Source organism: Daphnia pulicaria, chromosome 4 (genome assembly GCF_021234035.1).
Source record: "Daphnia pulicaria isolate SC F1-1A chromosome 4, SC_F0-13Bv2, whole genome shotgun sequence".
Lineage (NCBI taxonomy): Eukaryota > Metazoa > Arthropoda > Branchiopoda > Diplostraca > Daphniidae > Daphnia > Daphnia pulicaria.
The window spans coordinates 19,007,293-19,028,134 of NC_060916.1; the positions used below are offsets into that span (position 1 = coordinate 19,007,293).

Below are 20,842 nucleotides of genomic sequence, written 5' to 3' on the forward strand. Positions count from 1 at the left end.
AAAAAAATGCGAAAACACACAAACATTCCCAATTCCCCCATACTCTTGTTTAATTTCTCTTTAAAAAGAAATCTCTTGTTCTCCTCATCTGTGTGTGTGCGCGCGCGCGTGTGTGTGTAGATCGGTGTCTAAAAATCCGCCCTCCCAAATTTACCTTTTTTTCAAAAAAGAGTGTCGATGATAACACACACCAGCTCGTTGTGTATTTGTTTAGAACGTGACAACAAGTGAGCGGCCAGCGTTTGTTTTTTCTATTATCCATATAGCGCGTGTTATGTACATGCCGTTGTTTGTTGTCATCATTCCTCTTTTCTCTCTCTCTCGCTCGAAGACTCTCCAAAAGTGTCCAGTTTGTCTCTCTCATTTTTATAATTGTTTTCCCTTCTCTATTTTCTACGGTGGGGGGTTGGGCAGGGGCTTTTTCCGCATCTCTTTCGAATCGAAAGGACAAAATTCATTCGAATTTGGAATTGGATGAAAAGGCGGTGACGATCGCCATCCCCCCACATAAAATTTGTTTTTTTGTTTTTGCAAATACTCGGGCCATTTTCTTTCTTTCTCTCTCTTGTGTGTATGAGCGTTTAGATCTGATCTATTTACTTTATAATAATTCATTCCGTAATGTTTAGGACTCGCACCCGCTCTTTGGCATCTCTTTCTCTCTCGCACGTTTGCGACTTCCTCATTTTTCGTTGACAGCATGGCCCCCCAAAAATAGCGACAGGAGTGAACGGGACGGTAAAAGATGATGACACGCTTTGATGCTGGGCAATTGCACAGTATCAAGTTTAGCGTGCGCTTCGTTCTTTTTTTATTCGACGATTTTTCAACGACGCTAAAACTTGGAGCGTGTCGTGTCAAAATGGGGAAAAGAAGAAGAAATATTATATATACCAAGTATAGAAGTAAAAAGAGAAATAGAAGCGAAGGTGACGGCAGGGACGGAGAGAAAGAGAGCGGCGTGTCTGATGCAACTTGAATTTTTGTCCTGTTTTTTTTTCCTCATCTCATCCAAGATATATAATAATAATAAGTGAAACACACACGAAAGAAAGAAGAAAAAAAAAAACCAAACAAGTGAATGATGAAGTAAACCAAGGCCATGACAAATGTAAAAGTTTCAAAGCGTTTTTTCTCTCTCTATCTTTACCTTTTCTTTTTTTTAAGTGTCGTTGTGTGCTGCCCCCGCTCCTCTTATATAAAAATGTGTTTTTGTCTTGGTACCTTACTCGCCAACATCACACAGACTTTCTCTCTATTTCTCTCTTTTTTTGCTGTTATTTTCGATGATGAAAATTAAGAGGCAAACAAAGACAAAAGAAAATAACAATCATAATAATATTGAAGTAATTTTTTTGTATTAATAGAAAAAAAATTGGGCCGGTCATCTTACTTAATTCGCTCTTGTATGTGTGCGTTAATGAATGAATGCAATTTTGGTGTGTGTTGTGTATGTAAGAAATGTGAACATTTTGCGCAAAGAGAAAAAAAAATCAGTAAAGGCCAAAATAATTTATCCTCGTTTTTTTTTATCGATCTTCCGCCTATTTCCCCTCAACATAGATCCCTTCCCTTTTTACACTCAAGAAAATTACCTTTACCTTTATCAATCTGATATTCTTGTGTCCTTTTTTTTACGTTTCCTGTGTCTTTCTATAAAAGAGAAAGAAGATTTTTAAAAAAAGTGAAATCAATTCCGGAAGAGCCACAGTACACACACACACACACAGCCGCAGTATTTCCACGAGTGCGAATATGTGCGATTATTTTGGGGTGATTTGTTTGTTTGTTTGTTTCTCTCTCTCTCTCACCCCTGTTCATCCATCCCTTTTTCCTCCTCCCTCAATCAATAGTGTGCGTAGTATTATAATAGCGAATTTGTTTCAAAGTGACTCCTCCTTTCCTTTTTGTTTTTGGATTTTTCAATTCCTCAACCCGTCCGCATCCCCCTTCCTAATTACAAAAGTTTAAAAAAGAAATTCAAATCTCTTTATGAGCACTGAACGTGTGATCGTGTCCACGTCTCAACTCTTTCTCTCCCGTTTTTGTTTGTTTCAATTCAACATCGAATGCGAACTAACGTGTTTTGTTAATTTGTTTTTGTTTGGTTTTTCTGTTTGTTTTTTTGGGAGGAGAAAAGAGGAAGGAAAAAGATCGACTTTGGGTATTTTGTATTTCCTCTCTCGGCACCTTTCGTTTTGTAAAACTTTTTTTCTTCCCCCAATCCGAACCCAAATTCAAAAAATCCCCTTTTTTTATCGTTGGCCTCTTCATACAAACACAGACAGAAAAACATTTCCAGACGGGAAAGTTTTTTTTTTTTTCTTCTTCTTCCTTCCTTCTGTTACTTTCTTGTTCTTTATCACGACCGGCTAAAAAAGAATAACATTTTTCTCCAGCAAGCAGTATACAAAGAAAACAAAAACTGACTAAAAAAAAACAAAAAAAAGAAAGATGATTAAATATAATTCCGGAATGATTTGGGAGAGAACGAGGGCGAGCGAGAGAAAAAGATAACTTGTGTGGACGCTGATGGACTGTGGATTTACGATATTATTAGTTGAAATACACCGTTTTCTTTTGTCATTGTAAAAAACACGAAAGATCTAAATAGTTTTTCTCTCTCAGGTCTGGTCATTGTTTACTGGCACAGGAAAAAGGCCCCGAAATGCGGTTAAAGATGTGCAAGTATGTATGCAAAGGTGTACTCTACGCAAGCCGAAAAAAAAGTCTTGGATGACGGTGGGGTTGAATGGAGGAGAGAAAATGTTTATGGCGACCGTTTTCCCTGTAAAAGTAAATCAGAGCCTCCTCCTCCTCCTTGGTAGATGATGCTAAATGAGTCTAAATTTTCATGGAGAGCGCTCTTTCTACTACGCCAGGTGAATGCCCAATGAGGTGCTAGTGGTGGGGCTCTGAATAAGGAGCCAATAAGCTAAAAGGAGAATAAATGGCCGTCGACGAGGAGAAAATACCCGGTGTGAGAGGTCTTCTCGCGCCATCTGAATAAATTGGCGTCCCGAACTCGATGGCACTTGGGAGCCCCTTCGACGTCGATGCTCCAGCAGCAGTTTGTCCCAATCGAAATCTTCTTCTTTTTCCATACGCCCTGTTGTTGTGTGCGAGCTTTTCTTTATTACCGTCCGTCCGACTTCTTTTTGATTCCGGTCCTTTTTTGGGGAGAGACAGCTGATGCTCCTGACGAGGGCCGGCCATCAGATCGGAAACTCCATCTCTTTTCTACGTGTTGTTTTATTTTTTTTAATTCTTCGTTTCCTTCTTTACATCTCTTTATGGTAAATTCCAGCATGGGAAAAAAGAACAAGGTCCTCTATTTTAGGGGTAGAAGGAGCCAAATTCAGGTTCTCGTTTTATTTTTTTTTTCTTCCCCTATTCGAATTTTCTCTCCCTTCAATGGAATGAAACTGATTCTGTCGGTAGATTATTGAAATTGGGGGGTTCTTTTCTATCGATAGGAACAATATACCGTTAGCTCTGGACCAGTGTTATGTCCTGTTCTCTTGTGTGTCTATAAACTGTATATTATTTTACATATAACAACACCACTACAGGTGGAATATATGAGCGCTAGCTTTGTTGAGCATCAAACTTTGGATCATTTCCAGCCCTGCACGGTGAATTGAATTAGCCGCTCACGATGAGCTACGCGGCATTGTGTTACATAATAATACTTTTGCCGTGTACGCATGTATAAGAAGATAAAAGCTGGTTTTATACAGCATAATGTACACAGTATTATTCACTGATTATAAATCAGCTGGGCTGTGCCAAATGTGTTGCGCCACCACTGCATCTTGTGATTAATACTCTGCTGTTTGTTGTAACAAAAGTATGCAACCATGCCAACAATAGGCGGCCTACGAAAAGGATTTTTCCCCCTCTTATCACAGAGTCAAAGATAAATGGCTGCGCAATTTCACCTGCATCAATAATCGATATATTATCTGGTGGCGGCGGCACGGCACCCCTCTTTTATTTCTTTCCCCAGTCGCGCAACGGTCCGAATAGTCGGATGAAACCAAATAAGCCAAGCGCAGCCGCGGTACCTATACCCTTTAGACCAGCGTCTACATGGGAAAGCGTAAACAGGTGCTAGTCTCCTTATAAGATCAATACACACACACACAGAGGGAGAGAGAGAGAAGAAAATATACAAATAGTGTGGAAGATTTATCATAGACAGAGTACCGATATTTACAAATGTCATTACTGTATTTAGCCGTAGCAGAATGTAATAAATACCGCCACGCGTATTATTAGTCTTAGTAATTTATTATTATCATTAGCCTCTTTTGTTGTATTTTGTGTACAATACATAAATATCTGGGCAACGCATTTCTCCTTCAACCAGGGTGGTTCTAAGGTTAAACACATTTACAAGTATTAAAAGAAGAAGAAGAAGAAGAAGAAGTGTACATTATATAAAAATAACTCAGCAGTTATCCATCTCTGCCTCTGTAAAAACGGCAGCGAGGAGGCGGCGGTGTGGTTGTTTTGTTTTTTTGCTTTGCAAGACAATTATCAACTATTCGTTGGTACGAGGCCAGGCTCTTCCGTGTAGTGCCATAGGCTCGCGCGCGTTCCGTCAAGAAACAACAGACCGAAACAGTCGCCTCTTATATTTCCTCCTCCTTTCCTCCCTACCAACATCTTTGGATAGACCGACACAATCAGAAAAGTATCGAGTCGGTGACGGAATCTTTTGGACAGCTCGAGATCCGATGTCAGCCTCTCTCGTCATCATGAAACTCTCGTTTACATGCTATTGTTGCCGAGACTCAACAAAAACTATTCTCCCCTATCGTCTAGTCTTTCAGGATCAGAGGTAAAATAGCATTTTTATCAATAACAATGACAAAGGTCATCAGCACCAACAAGCTGATAGAGAATCCTCTTTGTTTTATAAGCACTGCGTGAGGCAGGCTATCGTGGCAGTTTTAAAACTTAGCTGTTGAATCTAGTAAATTGTGTTTACTTCGAGATAACGGGCAATGGAATATTTTGGCGGCTTATAATATTATATGGAGTCCTTGAAATAAGGGAGTTACCCTTACGCAATTCTCCAATTTACCTTTAACCATTTAATGATTTTATTCAGTGGCGAGTGCTACATTGAAAATTCCCCTGTCGGGAAGTTCAGTGCAATAAAATATAATTATATTCATCCATTGTGCAATAAAACCTATTGCGAAATATCCAACCATTTATTCATTACTGATGCCACAATACGTGTGCTAGAAATGGCCATCCTGTTGGGCTCGAATTCAGAAATCATATATCTCACTTTAATTGGTTTTTATACATCCGTAAGAAACACCGACGAATAAATTTTAAAAGACGGTAAGACTAAGACTATTCACCTATGCCAATTTGCATGAACGAAATCTTGGAACAAAAAATAAAGTTCAAACGATTTCTGTTTCTGATGCTCATCACTTCTCACTTATTGTATTTTAATGATTCATTTAATTCACATTTCTTATTTTTTTAATGGTCAATACGTGTAGGTCATTTCGATTGCATTCGTTGTTTAACATTTGACGTTCACTTGGTGGTCACAAACGTTAATGTTTTTGTTCCAATAGAGATTGTCTGGGCAACTTTTCAAGTAGGCAACGCCCCACGAGCACATGTAGTAATTCCTGGAAATGGTTCACAGAACAAGAGAAAACAGTCATTATTTATTTGATTACATATTGTCTTTGAGAAATGGGTAGTGTTTTTTTTTCAAGAATTGTACTCACTGGCAATTGGTAGTGTCAGGGAAGAAAACTACGTTGCCTGCTTCGTTTTCCGGACATTGTGGAGCAGCGCGAGCGACTCCCGGCAAAGCGGAGGTGGAAGCCACCAATACGAGCATCAAACAAACGAACGACGCGAAGTTTTTCATTTTCAATACGACTGAAAGTCTGAAACTAATTCATTTTAGACCGTTTAACATTTTTTCGTCACACAGGCAGATTAAGATAAATATGGCGAGTAAAATAAATGATCAAACGGTTCTTACCTTACGGAAGCAGAGAAGAAGTTGGTGTGTCATTCGGTTTAAAATTTTGGCCTTTATATATTGAAGCAAAACGGGAATCAACCCACTCACACGCCCTGTTCACACATTACCTTGCATATCACAAAGTAGCATTAAAAATACTTGGCATTTTTAATCCATATAATCCGTTTCATTATCAACTGCAAGCGGCAACAAAAGTTTGAGCTAGCCAGTGACGTTGAAAAAGGTCCGAGTGAAAATTATACCCTGTGGTAGGCTTTATCATATCACCAATAAATAAAAGTCGCCCACGGTTTAAAAATGAGATTTCGAAAAAAATCCCGTTGGCAAACAAGATCACTAATGCATATTAATAAAATAGATTCCTGTTCAGCTTGAAAGTCATAATTTCTGCTATCTTAGACGGATTTTACTCAGTTTTTATATGTACGCTCTGTAAATGTCAAATTTTGTAGACGTTTTTCACACACAACTGTAAATGTTTTTTTGGCATAGCGTTGATTGCATAACAGGTGAAGCGTTTCGGTGAATTGGTTTCAAATGTCTTGATGGTTTTAAATTTTATTACCTTATTCTTAAATTTCATATTTTTGGCTGACTTATTTATCTACTTTTTCAGTTCATAGCAGAGTAATGACTTGGCTATGCCAGTGCAAAACAAGCTCTTATCAGTTATTCAGTATACAGTACATACATTATGTAATTATGTGGTTTATCCCCTGATTAACGATAATGAACTAACAAATAAGACTTTGCAGAGCTATGATTGTGCTATGCTCTGCATTGTGCTATGATCATATGCACTATGCAGACGCGGCAGGCGGCAGCACGCAGTGCGCTTTTCACGAGAAAGAAGCCTAGGAAGAAGAGGCTTTCATCCCGTATTTCAGCATTTCCAGTCCCGTGTCATCGGCTGCAAGCGAACAACAAAAAATAAAACGGGACTAACCGACTAAATTTCAACTAGAGAAATCTTTAAAAATTGACTAACTCAGAAGAAGTCTTTGTATTAGAATTTGGTGATTTTGTTTAAGGAGAAGATTATTTTTATAAAAATGGAAGGAATTACAAATGAAATTCGAAACAAAATCAAATGTGCTGTGAAAGCAAAACTTCAAGAGATTGGGGCTTATGTTGACGAAGAATTACCTGACTACATAATGGTACAGTACCAAATATAAATGTGAATTATTTTCATACTACATCATTATTTTCTTAAATTTTGTAATTAATAGGTGATGATCGCAAACAGGAGATCAAAGAGCCAAATGACAAGTGAATTGTCTCTTTTTCTTGGAAGCCACACAGACAAATTTACAGATTGGCTACATATTGTACTTGAAAAGCTTGAGGCTTTTGTTGGTGGTAGTAATGCTACTGACAAAGTGAAAGAAGTAACTTCTGTAGTACCAAAAGCAGGAGTTGAAGTATGTTCCCTTCCTATTAAAGTTGAAAATCCCTTTCCCATAGTCAAACAATCACCTTCCCGGCTGTTAAAAGCAAATCAGATGGAGGCTCATAATAATGCTACATCAAGCCATAATATTCCATCAAATCTTGAACCTAAGGAACCATACGTACCAATGCCTGTTTCTTTACACTCACTACCTTCAGTACAAGTACATCGTTCTCCAGAAGGAGATATGGATGATGATTGCCTCAACATCAGGGAGGAAATCGAACAAGATTTTCATGGTTCTGACGATAAACTGTTGAAAAAGAGGAATTCAGCATCATCCGCCAACTATCAAGTAAGAATAATTATTCTGAATGTGAGCGTTTCATTTCTAAATAATTCATCGTTTTCTACTAGTCATCACTTTCTGATCCGAAAAAACGGCGACAAACCAGAAGCTCCGAAGATCGATTTGCTAAAAAAGTTCGCAGAGAAGAAAGGAGTCGCCCACGAAGAACAGACGGCCGCATTTCATCTCAAGTTGTTTCCGTGGTGCGACCTATGCTCAGTCAAATAGTAAAACCTGTTGAACGTACAAAACTGAAGGTTGAAAAACACGAACAAGAAGAAGAAGACGAAGAAAGTTTTAATAACAAAATCGGAATCAACAGCATTGTTCGTGTCACAGCCAGGCAATTTTTTTAATTCTGAAAATAGATGAGTCCATTAGTTCATAATCTGTATCTGTCCATTTTCAGACGCAAATTACCAGCAAAAATGCAAGCCACAAGTTGTTTGATTCTGAAAGCTGTTGCTGAGGCACAGAAGTCTGTCATCTCCCATCCACCTAAAGTTACGGAACCTGAGACCAAGTCTCTACCAGCGCTTTTCACTCGAAAATATCGTGAAAAGAACCTAAACCCCCAAACACTTGCTGTCAATACCACAAACTCTACTGTTTGCCAGGTTTCCGATGATTCCGCTATGGAAGTTGATAGCCAACCGTCTGCCGCAATTGTTAAAGATACTGACCTTGCCATAATGGAACCTCAAGAGACAGTTCTCACCAAAGTAGAAGTGCCTGACGAAAGTTCATATGAGCAAATGGAAAGCCCCGTTGATTCACCACTCGACATCCAGACAATCGAGACACGTTTCATTGTCACCCTTGACGGTGTAAACTCTTTAATGAGCCGATGCTTTGACGAAGACTTGAATGACGATGATGCAACCGAAATGAAAGATACCGAGCGGAAGCCAGTTAAAACCCGGCTTTTCCGAAGACGTAGCACCGGTAACAATTTTTGCTATTTCACTTTATGTCTCTTTCACGTGTTAATAACAAATTTTGATTTTATACATCTAGGCACTGAGGCTGAAGTTCAACAAACGTTGGAACGTTGCAAATTTTATCCAAACTGCCGTCAAGGAGACCGTTGCCATTTCCACCACCCCAAAACCCCGTGCAAGTAAGGTTCATTGTCTTGAATTTTCAACATTTCGTTTTCCTTACATATATTCTTCGTCGCAGAAATTTTCCGATTTGTCTATTTGGCGAAAATTGTTTATTTATTCACCCGCCATGCAAATTTGACACTACTTGCACTCGGAAATCGTGCCCTTATACGCACAGTCAACGATCTCAAGTTGTCGTTTCTGTTGCACCAAAGATAATACAACCTTCAGCAAAAATGCATCAGCAGCAACCGGTTGTGAATGGCAAAACGGTTTGCAAGTTTTTCCCATCCTGTAACAATGTAAGCTGTCTTTTCTTCCATCCTCCGGTAAGTTAACTGAGCAAGCAATTTTTATTTTATTTTACTGTATATCAAAATGTTTGTATTCCCGAATAGTGATACATAATTTATACTTTGCATGATTAGTAAATAATTGTTACAATTTCTTAAAATGATGAACGAATTGAAATTTCTTATTCTAGGCGTGCAAGTATGGATCAAACTGCACTCGTGTTGGCTGTACATTTTTTCATCAAACAAACATCCCGTCCGCAAACAAACTCAAATGGGTCACAAATGCTAAGTGAGAAATTGCGTTGCTGGTGTTGTTTGCATGTTAATCGCCGACCGTGGATTCGAAACGTAGCCACCTTCACTCCAATACACGAAACATAAAGACGTACGTGTGTTTTTATTGAACTTCCCTTTCACGACGCTCGCGAGCCCTTCTGTTCTGAAACCAAATCTTTACCTAGAGATAAAAAAAAAAGAGGGCGAAACAAATAAATAGGTTGTTCACAGTCAATCGGATTCGAAACTGATAACATTAACAGTCTACAAAGTTCGTTGAAAGAACCAGAAAACTTGTAATGTGAGATGAATTCGATAGGACCCGTTTCGGTTGAAACTCGATACCGACTGTCGGCACGCGTACGGATATTCTATCATGATACAGTATGTTACTCTCTCAATTAGTATTAGGTCACGTCGATGGGGGGCTAAAGCTGCACAATACCTACAACAAACATGATGGTTTTCTTATTGGTTAGCGTGTTAGCACACGGTTGCCTGCATTTGAATGGATTGCGCTCTTTCAATAGATTACCGACAAAAGAGCAGCGCCCAACACAAACATTCTTTCTGCTTGGATTCATTTTACCGCTAACAAAAAACTTTTCCGCTCTCGTTTCTCGAAAGGTAAATCACCCCCCACATTTTTCAATTTAAACTAAATTTTGTAGTGAAAAGCAACAGATACACACATACTGTAACGGATCATCAGATGGTCTGACTGCATTTCAACATAAAATTTCGTACGTTGGATAATAATTAAAAAATCTTAAATTAATCAGTCAGCATTAATCGGTTTTAGACATGAAAGTAGAATTAGATTTAGCATAATATTTATGGATAGTTGAAAATAATACATACTCTTTTGGGGGACATGTTGAGTGCCGCGGCCAACTCGTTGACGTCGTTGCTACCAAGATAAGGAGACTGCAGAAACTTTCTCTCCAATGCCCCCACCTCTGTTGTAGAGAAGGGTATGCGCGGATTACGGTAACGGTTCCTTAAGTTCATTTCTCTTTTAGCACCTTTAGAAATATTACATTAGTTAACAAAATGTCTCTATCTCTATTAACAGTGTTACAAATGACTCACGTGGAAGCTTCGGAGGTCGGTAGCGTGTACAATAGACCCAGGAAAAGTTGGGATCGCTGTGATCGCTGATGGACCTCGACTTGGATTCGGAGGTGAAGATGTCCGATGAAGTGACAACAATCGCTGATGGTGTAGATGTTCGAGACGATAGGATTGCTTCAATGCTGAAATCAACTTTCGGTTTCGGCCTAACGGTAATTAACTCGATTGGTTTGTCTACAGCAGCCATGAAAACTCCTTCTTGCGGCAGTCTGTTTCTAACAATGTTTTTATTAATCGTGGACTCCTCTGTTGTGGAACCTTCTTGATTAATTTCCTGCTCTTTGTTGATCATTTCGGAATCCATCTTCTAGGTTCGAAATAATGCACACGTCTAAATAGATTTGCTTGAGTAAGAGCTCCGACAACTCAACATCACTGGGCGACAATCTTGCTAACTAATGAAACCGATGGCTGACCCGCGAACGGCTTTGGTTTTCCTTAGTCGACAAGATAGATGTATCAAAGGGAGGAGCTTGCAACTAGCACCCTCAATAACCAGTGTTACTGGAAGGCTAGGCTATCATATCACATTGGTTTCGGGGGATGTAAAGCGAGAAGAATGGTATGGCTTTTTCATGCTGTGATCATTGAGGTGAAGAGCATCGAAATAGACAGCGGAGGTAATTGGTAGGCCACCTATACATCTGCCCGATGGCTATGAGCTAACAAGTACAGATGCAGCCGCCACGGTTGATGGACAGTGATTTCACATGCCGCACCCGCACACCCTATATTGTGTTATAGCTATGCCGAACAAGCAACAGAGTATTATTTCCCCGCAAAATTGAAAATTTTTGCACTTGTGTTCTGAAAGATTCATAAAAGAAGCAAACGAACAAAGTTTTTGAATATAAGGGGTAATGCTATAAACGGAAAACTTGGCAAAGTTCTGTTATTTCCATGAATTTGTATGAGATAGTCCCAATTTAGTTTGTAGTCATCGACTTGAATATCATCACTTTATCTGCGGGTAACTACGGGTAAGACTAAAGACGAACAAGATATAGCTGTAGCCGTATTCACTCGTCAATTATATAGATTTATCATTGTTGTTATTTAATATAGGATGTTTTCGTCTGATTTTAACCAATTTTAACAAGGTAAAAAGGGCATGAAGTATAAGATCCGAGAAATTGAGAGTTTGTCAGATAATATTAAGAAAACTGATCGCTTTGTTTTTAATTAACACTTAGGTACCAAAGATGCATTTTACTATTTTCGGTCATCGTGCTGATTACACACAGTTTTATATCTACCCATGCAAACTGTGATGCAACTCGACGAGGCAGTCCACTAATTAAGCCATCTAGATAATTACAACACTTAAACAGCGTATTTCTATTTGTATTAACCTGCTAACTTCAAATCTAAAAAAAAAAACTGTAAAGAGAATGAAGTTCACTTGCTAGAATTATACAAATTTACCGGAAGGAACTGATAGCTCAATTTCCCATGTTTAAAAATGATTTTTTTAAAACTAAAATCGTAAATTTTTGTGATGGCTATCACTAGTTTAGGGAAAATCACGAATAGGATGATTTTCCTATATTTCCTACAGACACATGCAATCGACCCAAAATTTGACGAAGATCACAAATCCTTAGTTCTTTTCTTATTTGCGTCAAAATAATACTTACTGATAATATTTACGGAACTACTGACTTTTAAACTGGAGGTAGACAAAAACAAACGTTTGCAAAAATCTAACAGGTGAGTTTTGTAATATTCAGTTTTTGTCAAAAATCACAAAAATGACCTTACAGTTTATTGTTGTAAATGTCCTTAGAGATGTGTAAATGTATGCAGTAATGCAGCTGAAAATGATCAAATCATTTGAATCATTTCCCTCCTAACAAAAAAACAAATAGCTACTCTACTAGAGAAAAGTGTTTTTATAACAACTTGACCCTAAACGAATGTGACATGAAAAAATGACATAGTTTAAAACTCCATATCATTTCATTTATTTCTTCAGAACAACTTTCCATTTTCGAGACCATGGGTTTCTCCAGAAATGAAAACTCCCAGTTATTTGTGTGGATTGGAAGAGACATATTATTATCATAAAAATTGGGAAGTAAATGTTAGTGCCAGGGTACTTGATTTGGATTGCTGATTGCGCCAAGTTTAAAGTAACGAGCAGTTGCTGCAGAAACGGTTTTATCACGATCAGTTCCGTCTTCTGGACTTACACCCGATCCATCACCTTTCAACACGGCAATGCATTTCCAATTCTGCAAATAGTTGGCTGTGGAAATAGACAGTAAAAACAGCTGATTTAATAGGCCAGACATGGCATTAAATATTTCTTGATTTCTTGCCTTTCCACATTCTTAAACAGCCGTCATCTCCTGAAGAAGCTAGAATAGTTCCAGTAATGTTCCAAGAGATTCTCCAAACAGTAGAATGATGGTCATCAAATTGGGCTGCCTGCAGTATCTCCAACTGGGAAGTTGGACAAGCTGCTGCATAAGCATCTTTCCTTTAATAAAAAAAATTATAAATTTATTCTTATTCCATCCTTAAAATATTTTAACTACTTACTGAGGTGGTTTAAGAATAACTATTCTAACATCTTTGCTTGCAATTCCTAGAATGTGGTAACTTCTTCCCAAGTTAGGTGCAAATGCTATGTCATGCACTGGGTCGACTATTGTGTTGATAGTTTCAGCTTTAGACCAGCGATGGGAGCTTTCACTGTACTCAAACAGAAACACTTTTCCACCAGAGGCGACATTCGTGTCATCACTACCAACTGCCAACATTGGAGGATGGAGACGAGAAAATGACGGATTCCATGATAGACAAGACACAGGCATTTTCAGTGTTATTTCTTGCTGCAAACTCCATTGACTTAGGTTCATAATGTCTGGGGCTTCATATATTCTAACCTATTATGTTATAAAATTGACATTTTCATCTGGTTTATATATTTAACAATGTAATAAATATATCTTAGAACTTACTCCTCCATCAGCTGAACACATAGCTAACAATAGTCCCATGTGTTTTGGAGCAAATTTGATGTCAGTCACATTGGTTCTTGAATCTACCAAACTTGTCCTTTTCACCCAATGACTTTGGTTTTTACTCTGCGTTGAATTCCCTGATTCACCAACTGGATATGCATTTAGTAACTAATTTAAGTTGTTAAAATTGTAAAGAATTTTACAAACCAATTTCTTCCCAAATTGCAGCTGTTCTGTCAAATGAGCAAGTGGCTAAAATTTGACCAAATTCAGGATGAGCCCAATTTACTTTCCAAACAGAACCAGCATGAGTCTTCCAATCAGCAGTCAATCTCCATTCATCATTTTCATCCAGGTCAAAAACCTTGAAAGATAATTCCGCAATTTAGTTAACACAAGACATTTTTTTCGATTTCTAACAATTTACTTTAACACTCTGGTCGGAGGAACAAGTAGCCAATCGACGCCCATAAAAATCATAAGCTACATCATGAATCAGGTCTTTGTGTTCAGCATTTATCGTTCTTGCTTGAAACATGTTTACAGAACTTTTTAAATCACTTCTTAATCACGAACAAGTTTTTGCTTGCAAATTTCACAGAATTAAGAAAGCAAGAAAGCAAGCAGCCGACAGCTCGACTGAAACTTCAAATGTATGGCAGTATGGGTATGGGAAGGTTGTGGGCGTTGCCAGATTGATTCATGAAAGAAACGATGTTTTTTCTGATATTGTTGGTTGGCTGACTTGGCTCATTGCTGGTTGCTAGGTAACAAATATGCTTTACAAAACAAACAAAAATTTAAAGTGACGATGATCGTGTTAGTTGCTCATTACCTGCTTTTTTTCATCTTAAAGAAGGTGGAGGCCTACGATGTCATATTGTCTTCGTTTCCTGAAAGCTGCAATCGTTCCTCCTACTTTGATTCGATATCACATAAGTGCAAAGGTTGCGGGGTCTTTCAAATATCTTCCGATGACCGTTTGAGTTGTGAGTGTGGCTTTGGCTACTACCCTGAATTTAATGAAAAGTCCAAAGCAATTGAATGCTTACGCTGTAACCAATCAATTCAGTCAGAAATGTGTCTAAAAAGCAATCTCACGTGTGAACCGTACGACATCAAAGGTATGAAAAACGCACATTTACCTAGGTCCTATCTGCTAAGTATAGTAAAGAAGAATTAATTTCTGAATTTTTATCACAGTCCTTCAAATTACTGGAAATATTACCTCCGCACGATGTCTGAAATGCCCGCTTTGGCATCAGCCTGATGACACAAAATCTTCGTGCGTTCCTTGTTCGAACATGTGTCATTGTCCTAGTGAATACGAAGATGTGAACGGAACTTGCGTCAAAGATTTATTCACGATTCCCGAAACACCCACTATCTTTACATATAACTTACACGGGAGACCTTACATTTCTAATTATTTGCGGAATTGGGTTAGATTGACGGCAATTAAATGCAAGGTAGGAATTATTTACCATGTTTGTGCTATTAAACACCAATTTGTTTTCTTTAAAGGCACACGGTGGAGGAAAATACTGCGAACATCTGATCAATCTCTGTGTCTTAACGGATTACAACTACGATTCTCAGTCAGCTTGCTCTCTTTATCGACAATTATCTGGAGGCTTTAGCAATTCAATATACTACGACGATAGTCAAAACGAATATCTACTAAACTCCGCCAGGATAAACATACTGAAAGATCAAGTAGCATCTATAACTTTTACGGACTAAACAGGAAAAGTTTTTCATTAATGACTTTTTTTAGAAAATGGATTTTATGGTTAAACAATACGCATTAGATGGTACATATTTATTGATCCAGCCTCTTCAATCGGTTTTTAAATCATTGTGCTGCACTGGAACTTGGAAACCAATCCAACGAAATGCCAATATTTATCACAGCTGTTCGGTTTATTCGAAAGTTTTCAACATGGCTGATATGCGCTTTTATGAAATTTATTTCGTTGATCGGGCAATTAATCAATCAAGATTGATCAACGTTCCAATAAAAATATTGAACCTTGTTCGCGGAGGCGTTCAACGTAATAGGGTAAGTTTATACGCTCAGAAAATACAACATTACTACGGTACTAAAACCTGATGAACAAAGGAGGATAAAGATATTTCTCGATGGCAACTCACAAAGAGGTTCTTTAATTTTGACTCGGCAACTGGAAGTAATCAAGAAGGAAACACCGACTTCGTCCGATATCTATCTTCTCTTACTATTAGGTAAGTTTTTTCATTATAAAAAAAAAGCGAGAACAACTTTGAAACTTGAACGCATTTCTTAGAATTTCTGTTATGTCTGGTGAAAAATCATTAGCATTACGATTACCTTATGCAACAATCAACTACGAATCTATTGGTAGCCTTGAGAATGGAAATTCACCCGTTATTCATTTCGCTGTAAAAAATACCGTTAGTATGGATGAAGCTATGAAATCTCTTGAGGTAGAAATTATCACATTGTTCCTCGCATTCACAATCACGTTATCAATAATGAATTTTTTGGTTTATCAATAGATTGCACTGAGCGTGTTGAGCACTTTCGGGGCTCTTTATGCTTTGATAAGGATTGTCGTATGGTATGTACTGGCAACTTTGGATAATTTGATTAGCTAACTTTGATTGGGTTTTCACTAATAATAAATAATTTCCAGGTACATAAGATCAGATAAAGCAACAATTGATCTTCAGACTCTAATTCGCTTGTTGGTCTACGGAGCAGACATATTGGCCAACGTAATTTTAATAGTGATTTTCTTCATCACTTTTTACTGGTTTATGACCTTTCGACAACAAGAGGAAGTGACTGTTAGTCTTCCTGCAAGGCAAGAAGAACAGTTTATTAAAGACCTTGTCATTAGTGCTTTCACGTTAAAGGTCTGAAATAATTGGAACTATTCATAGTCAGTCATTTTAATTGTATCCGATTGTATCTATGGATCCTTTGCAGACGATTAGTGTATTATGGATGATCGGAGAACAATGTAACGTCGATATTTTTCTGATTGACTGGGAGAGTCCGAGGCCGACGAAAGGCGAAATAGTTAGCGTATGGAGGATGTTCTTTGTTGCTAACGAATGGAACGAACTTCAAGTAGCGCGTAAAAGCTCTATATCCCTACAGGTCATTCTAGTGTTATTGACACTCAAGGTATAATTAGTGAGCTGTGATTATAATGAAGCGTGAAAATAAACACCAGTCATTTGATAGGTCTTCCAGTTTGAGCGATTTGCTTTAGAAATTCCAGCTACTTATTTCATGGCAGACACGTTTTTAAATTACAACACAGTGTTGCGCCTAGCGCTTGGTTTGTTCACCTATCTCTTCTTCAGCCTAGCGCAAAATATTTTGAATGCCGCGCTCTTCGAACGTTACGTTGAGCACAAAATCCAACGATTTACTGATGTCTGTACACTTTCAAACATATCAGTTTGGCTTCGAATTCACTCGCGCTACGGCTTCTACATTCACGGAAGGTTCCTTATCTTCTCAGTTAACTTTTTAAATCTTTCTTGGTATTAACAATTCAAATATTTTACTTTTGACGGGCATTTAGATCGCCGCACGGATTTGCAGACATCAACATGCAGACCATGTGTCAACAATTACAAAGGGAAGAAGAAAATCTGTGCGCTCAACGAGGTCTTGTTCAGGGTCAAGACACTCAAACGTTTTCCATTTTCTTCCACGAGACTCTTTCAGATAAATGGAGAAAACTTGTAAAGAATCAGGTGACGTCTATTTACTTTTATTTACTTTCCGTTTCAATTGATCTGATAATGTTGGATCAGTCTAGCGGTACCAGCACTGTATTTTTCAAGCTGAATGAATTTTTTACATCTTTCCTGGATCATGTAGGTTTATCAACGTTTTACAATATTACTGAAGTGTACAAATGAAGGCTTATTTTTAAACAGGCTTTCAGGGAACTCGACTACGAAGTGCGTGATAGACATTTCTTGGAAACCGTACTCGATATAGAAATGTGGTGGAATATGTCGCAAAATGAGCGATCTATATTCTATAACGGTACACCTCGATCAAACATACTTCGTCAATATGAGGTGCATTCTATAACATGTCCACCTTATTGTACTTGCAGATGGAAGAAATTGTTTCGATTCCGTTTTGTTCTACGGCAATGAAGTGACATTGGTGAGTTTTGAAATGCTGCTCTTTTCATTGGTAGATGTTTACTGCCATAGCTACCTCACTGCTGCTCTTACAGTTTTCATCGTTTTTAAAGTAAGTAAAAGTAATTGAGAACTACTTGGTGATTGAAAATAGATCAACTAACAATCCTTCAAATATTAGGCACTACAATTTGTTCGATATCGATTTGGAAGACGTAACTTGGCAAAGAAAACCATGATTGATTCCCGATTTCTATTTTAGCTTTACTTCTTACGATGTTTTCTTCTAATTTCACTAGCATTCTATTTTTCTTCTATTTTAGCCTATTAAAAAACAGGAAAAAAACATAATTGTGATTTTCAACATTTCTCTGAAACAATTGATCGAAACAATTGACACGCAAAACCGTGATGTGAATTGCCTGTATAGACCTTATTAGTATCTAAAGAAATGGGTCAAGCCGACACCCTAGCGGCGCGTTGCTGTATGTAGGGGTGCCGTGAACAGCAGATTTTTATTTGGCTCGCCCGATGTGGTTTGCGCATAGGAAAAAGACAAAAATGATTTCGATTGGTCGAAGTGAATGCACTCCGCAACGTCCACATAATGGCAATTGAAATGTCCCGGCAGAAACACTTTATCAACAGCCGCCGCGATCTCAGTTACTCGATGATAGGATGTATCCTGGATGATTCCGGGAACTTGATCAACGGTCGCAAACTTGATCGACGATTTCTGCCGGGCATTGACACTCGCAGCAGATGGGAAACTATCCTCCCAAAATCACCCCTGGCGGCAAGTTCCACATTTGTTTTTTCTTTTTATGGATTTCTTTGCGCTCTCCTATCAATAATGTTTATCGTCATAACAATTTTCAGCGTCCGCCAGACCAGCGTGAATTAGTTATCATTGATTTAAAATGAAAAGTAGCTCTTTCTCTTAACACAGGACCTCCCCTTAACCAAGCCTTGGGCAACTCCCTAGACGCATATCCCTTGGGGCCTCTCCCCCTTCTAGAACTTTTGTCCTATGTTAGAGTATAGGGCTATCTGATAAAATTAAATAAATCATAACTAATTCAGGCCGACGGTGAAATTTTGAATGACGTTAAACATTATCGATTTCTATATACGGTAAAAATTTCAAATCTCTACAGCCAACGAGATTTTATCTGAATAGACAAGTTCGGGATGCTGAGTTGCACAACCGCTAAATTAGGATCGTGCGCCAACGGGTCCTTTTAACGTTGTGGGGATAGTAGAAAGCGGGTTTTTTATTATTTAAGCATAGAATTACTTATCTAATCTTAGAAATGTTCAGGATTATCGTTGTTTAGAACATTATGCTTTTTATAGAGTAATTTGAAATGTATAATTCAGCTTAGTTTACCCATTAAAATTAAAGAAAGTCCAAGCCTGGGATGCTGTTTAGTCTTTTCTTGTGTGTTTGAGCTTGTCACTTGTCAGCAGATCTGTCAAAAAACGTAAGTAAGTAAGAAAACGGTCGAAAAACGAGAAAAACCAATATTTACTCATGCAAATTTAATGCAAAACCGGAAACTTTGATTCCAATTTCACAGCTTCCTGTTTTCCTGTTCGAATTAAAAATCTGAGATTTCCCAGAGTGCATGATCGATGCATAAGGAACACACAGTAAAAAAATCATCAGTTTCTATTTTTTCCGCGACGAAAAAATTCGAGCTGGGATGGAATGACCCAATAGAGCAAACCAATGACGCATACCCCAGCCATGGCAACCTCGCGGCGGCCATATTAAGTTGACTTTTTGAGTAGCTCTTATGGGGTTTGTGAGGGTTTCTTCGAATATAGTGTGTAGTTTATTCCAAGTGTATCTTTGAACAAATCTATAGCAGTGATTAAATTGGTAAATGAATAGGGAATATTTTGATGTAATTTTTTTTTGAATTCACGTTTTTTCGTGAAAAATGATTTAAACGCGTTGTTTACGTTTTTTTTAGGGAAGAACGGGGAGAAGAGGGAGAATGGGACGAATGGGAGGGAGTAGGGCTTACGAAAAAAAGGGGACTTACGTTTCTTCTTCTCCCCCATTCGTCCCATTCTCCCTCTTCTCCCCGTTCTCGCGCTAAAAAGGAACGGCGCCATGCTGCGTTGCCAGATAAAACGGCAAAAGAAAACAGATCTGAAAGAGCCCTATATCAGAGCCATTACTTATAGTTGTCCAACTCATATGGCGGAATATTCTCTCGGAGATGGCGTCGTCTTGATGGGTCCTCTACGGACATGCCTCCTTCAAACTCTATTTCACCCCCCTCGGACTTCTTCCAAGTCTGAGCGCACCTAGCGCTGATGCGGCGAACTTAATGAAAAACGACGAAAGATAAGCCGTTGTACAAAAATATTACAAACCCGTTGAATTAAATACAATAGAAAAGCAATAGCAAGTGGTGTAGTGAGTAGAGCACTGTAGTACCACTCGATTGTCTCCCATTCAAAAAAATATTGGTAAAAACCACCCAATAATTGATAGGACGAGTGGGTCACTCGTCCTAAAAAGAACCCATTTTGTGCTGCCTATTGCTGTTTACAACCCTGTTTTGCCCTTAGGGCCTAAAGGCGAAAGACAAAAAGCGAAAAAGGGTGATTTAGATGAAGCTCGTCTCAACTTTGAAGAGATTACGTGGGGATTTTCTAATTTTAAAAATAAAATAAAAAAGTGTGAGAATCAGCGTGAAAAACTGATTCAAATTGTATTGAATTCCATCCACTCCCTCATTCCTGCAAATACCCTATAGATGTCTTTCACTGCTTTATCGGGTGAGTAGGTTTGGGACCAAAGCGGCTGTTGCGCTTTGGTACAACACTGCTAGGTGCCAACCGTGACGCACGGCAACGTCCTTGACGCGTGGCATACCCTTGATGAATGTCGTGTCTTCAATTGAAGTGGTGACGAAACAACCCACCCAACCCTCGTTACCAAAATTCAAGTTGGGTGGGTGAAGAGGGTGGCGCGGGGCATTGATAATAATCTGCAGGTTTAATTTTGCAACAATAAGTTCTCTTTTGACAGTTTCGAATATAAAACATCAATGAACTTACCACTTAATTCCAAACTGGTAATTTGTGTGATGAATTGGCAACGTCTGCCCCTGTG

At 38.4% G+C, this 20,842-nt stretch overlaps 4 protein-coding genes and 1 long non-coding RNA gene across 6 annotated transcripts; 2 read left to right on the forward strand and 3 right to left on the reverse strand.

Moving 5' to 3' along the window:
• Positions 1-5,434: 5,434 nt before the first annotated feature.
• LOC124335729 lies at positions 5,435-6,152 on the reverse strand. Of its 2 annotated transcripts, none has more exons than XR_006916881.1 (3): positions 6,029-6,152; positions 5,766-5,936; positions 5,435-5,663 (listed from the first exon to the last, which is right to left on the reverse strand). It is a non-coding gene; the product is annotated as an uncharacterized LOC124335729 (long non-coding RNA). The 2 variants fall into 2 exon arrangements; XR_006916882.1 differs by having other exon boundaries at positions 5,766-5,922; positions 6,029-6,133.
• A 703-nt stretch (positions 6,153-6,855) lies between these two features.
• Positions 6,856-9,559, forward strand: LOC124335728 (zinc finger CCCH domain-containing protein 14-like). Its single transcript, XM_046789158.1, has 7 exons — positions 6,856-7,191; positions 7,264-7,779; positions 7,842-8,116; positions 8,183-8,718; positions 8,791-8,893; positions 8,956-9,208; positions 9,364-9,559. The coding sequence occupies exons 1-7, from the start codon at positions 7,084-7,086 to the stop codon at positions 9,466-9,468; spliced, it is 1,896 nt and encodes a 631-aa protein (XP_046645114.1). The 5' UTR covers positions 6,856-7,083; the 3' UTR covers positions 9,469-9,559.
• A 726-nt stretch (positions 9,560-10,285) lies between these two features.
• Positions 10,286-10,889, reverse strand: LOC124337817 (homeobox protein XHOX-7.1-like). Its single transcript, XM_046791833.1, has 2 exons — positions 10,544-10,889; positions 10,286-10,476 (listed from the first exon to the last, which is right to left on the reverse strand). The coding sequence occupies exons 1-2, from the start codon at positions 10,887-10,889 to the stop codon at positions 10,286-10,288; spliced, it is 537 nt and encodes a 178-aa protein (XP_046647789.1).
• A 1,644-nt stretch (positions 10,890-12,533) lies between these two features.
• Positions 12,534-14,223, reverse strand: LOC124338053 (nucleoporin SEH1-like). The gene is made up of 6 exons (XM_046792093.1): positions 13,982-14,223; positions 13,762-13,918; positions 13,552-13,703; positions 13,130-13,476; positions 12,907-13,067; positions 12,534-12,833 (listed from the first exon to the last, which is right to left on the reverse strand). The coding sequence occupies exons 1-6, from the start codon at positions 14,090-14,092 to the stop codon at positions 12,670-12,672; spliced, it is 1,092 nt and encodes a 363-aa protein (XP_046648049.1). The 5' UTR covers positions 14,093-14,223; the 3' UTR covers positions 12,534-12,669.
• Positions 14,224-14,358: 135 nt separating this feature from the next.
• Positions 14,359-18,026, forward strand: LOC124338449 (meckelin-like). The gene is made up of 15 exons (XM_046792523.1): positions 14,359-14,678; positions 14,758-15,023; positions 15,079-15,270; positions 15,332-15,616; positions 15,677-15,798; positions 15,861-16,020; positions 16,093-16,154; positions 16,230-16,452; positions 16,526-16,726; positions 16,787-17,052; positions 17,133-17,307; positions 17,368-17,430; positions 17,494-17,605; positions 17,679-17,821; positions 17,891-18,026. The coding sequence occupies exons 1-15, from the start codon at positions 14,366-14,368 to the stop codon at positions 17,969-17,971; spliced, it is 2,664 nt and encodes an 887-aa protein (XP_046648479.1). The 5' UTR covers positions 14,359-14,365; the 3' UTR covers positions 17,972-18,026.
• Positions 18,027-20,842: the final 2,816 nt, after the last annotated feature.

Excerpts from the sequence above, each read along its gene's own strand:
- LOC124335728 (XM_046789158.1), top strand. The coding sequence starts at position 7,084 with ATGGAAGGAATTACAAATGAAATTCGAAACAAAATCAAATGTGCTGTG. Across the intron at positions 8,894-8,955 it reads CACCCCAAAACCCCGTGCAA|AAATTTTCCGATTTGTCTAT; the intron begins GTAAGGTTCATT and ends TCTTCGTCGCAG. Across the intron at positions 9,209-9,363 it reads GTCTTTTCTTCCATCCTCCG|GCGTGCAAGTATGGATCAAA; the intron begins GTAAGTTAACTG and ends TTCTTATTCTAG.
- LOC124337817 (XM_046791833.1), bottom strand. The coding sequence starts at position 10,889 with ATGGATTCCGAAATGATCAACAAAGAGCAGGAAATTAATCAAGAAGGT. Across the intron at positions 10,477-10,543 it reads CCGACCTCCGAAGCTTCCAC|GTGCTAAAAGAGAAATGAAC; the intron begins GTGAGTCATTTG and ends ATATTTCTAAAG.
- LOC124338053 (XM_046792093.1), bottom strand. The coding sequence starts at position 14,092 with ATGTTTCAAGCAAGAACGATAAATGCTGAACACAAAGACCTGATTCAT. Across the intron at positions 13,704-13,761 it reads TGCAATTTGGGAAGAAATTG|TTGGTGAATCAGGGAATTCA; the intron begins GTTTGTAAAATT and ends ATGCATATCCAG. Across the intron at positions 13,477-13,551 it reads TGTGTTCAGCTGATGGAGGA|GTTAGAATATATGAAGCCCC; the intron begins GTAAGTTCTAAG and ends ATAACATAATAG.
- LOC124338449 (XM_046792523.1), top strand. The coding sequence starts at position 14,366 with ATGATCGTGTTAGTTGCTCATTACCTGCTTTTTTTCATCTTAAAGAAG. Across the intron at positions 15,271-15,331 it reads TAAACATACTGAAAGATCAA|AAAATGGATTTTATGGTTAA; the intron begins GTAGCATCTATA and ends GACTTTTTTTAG. Across the intron at positions 16,155-16,229 it reads TTGATAAGGATTGTCGTATG|GTACATAAGATCAGATAAAG; the intron begins GTATGTACTGGC and ends AATAATTTCCAG.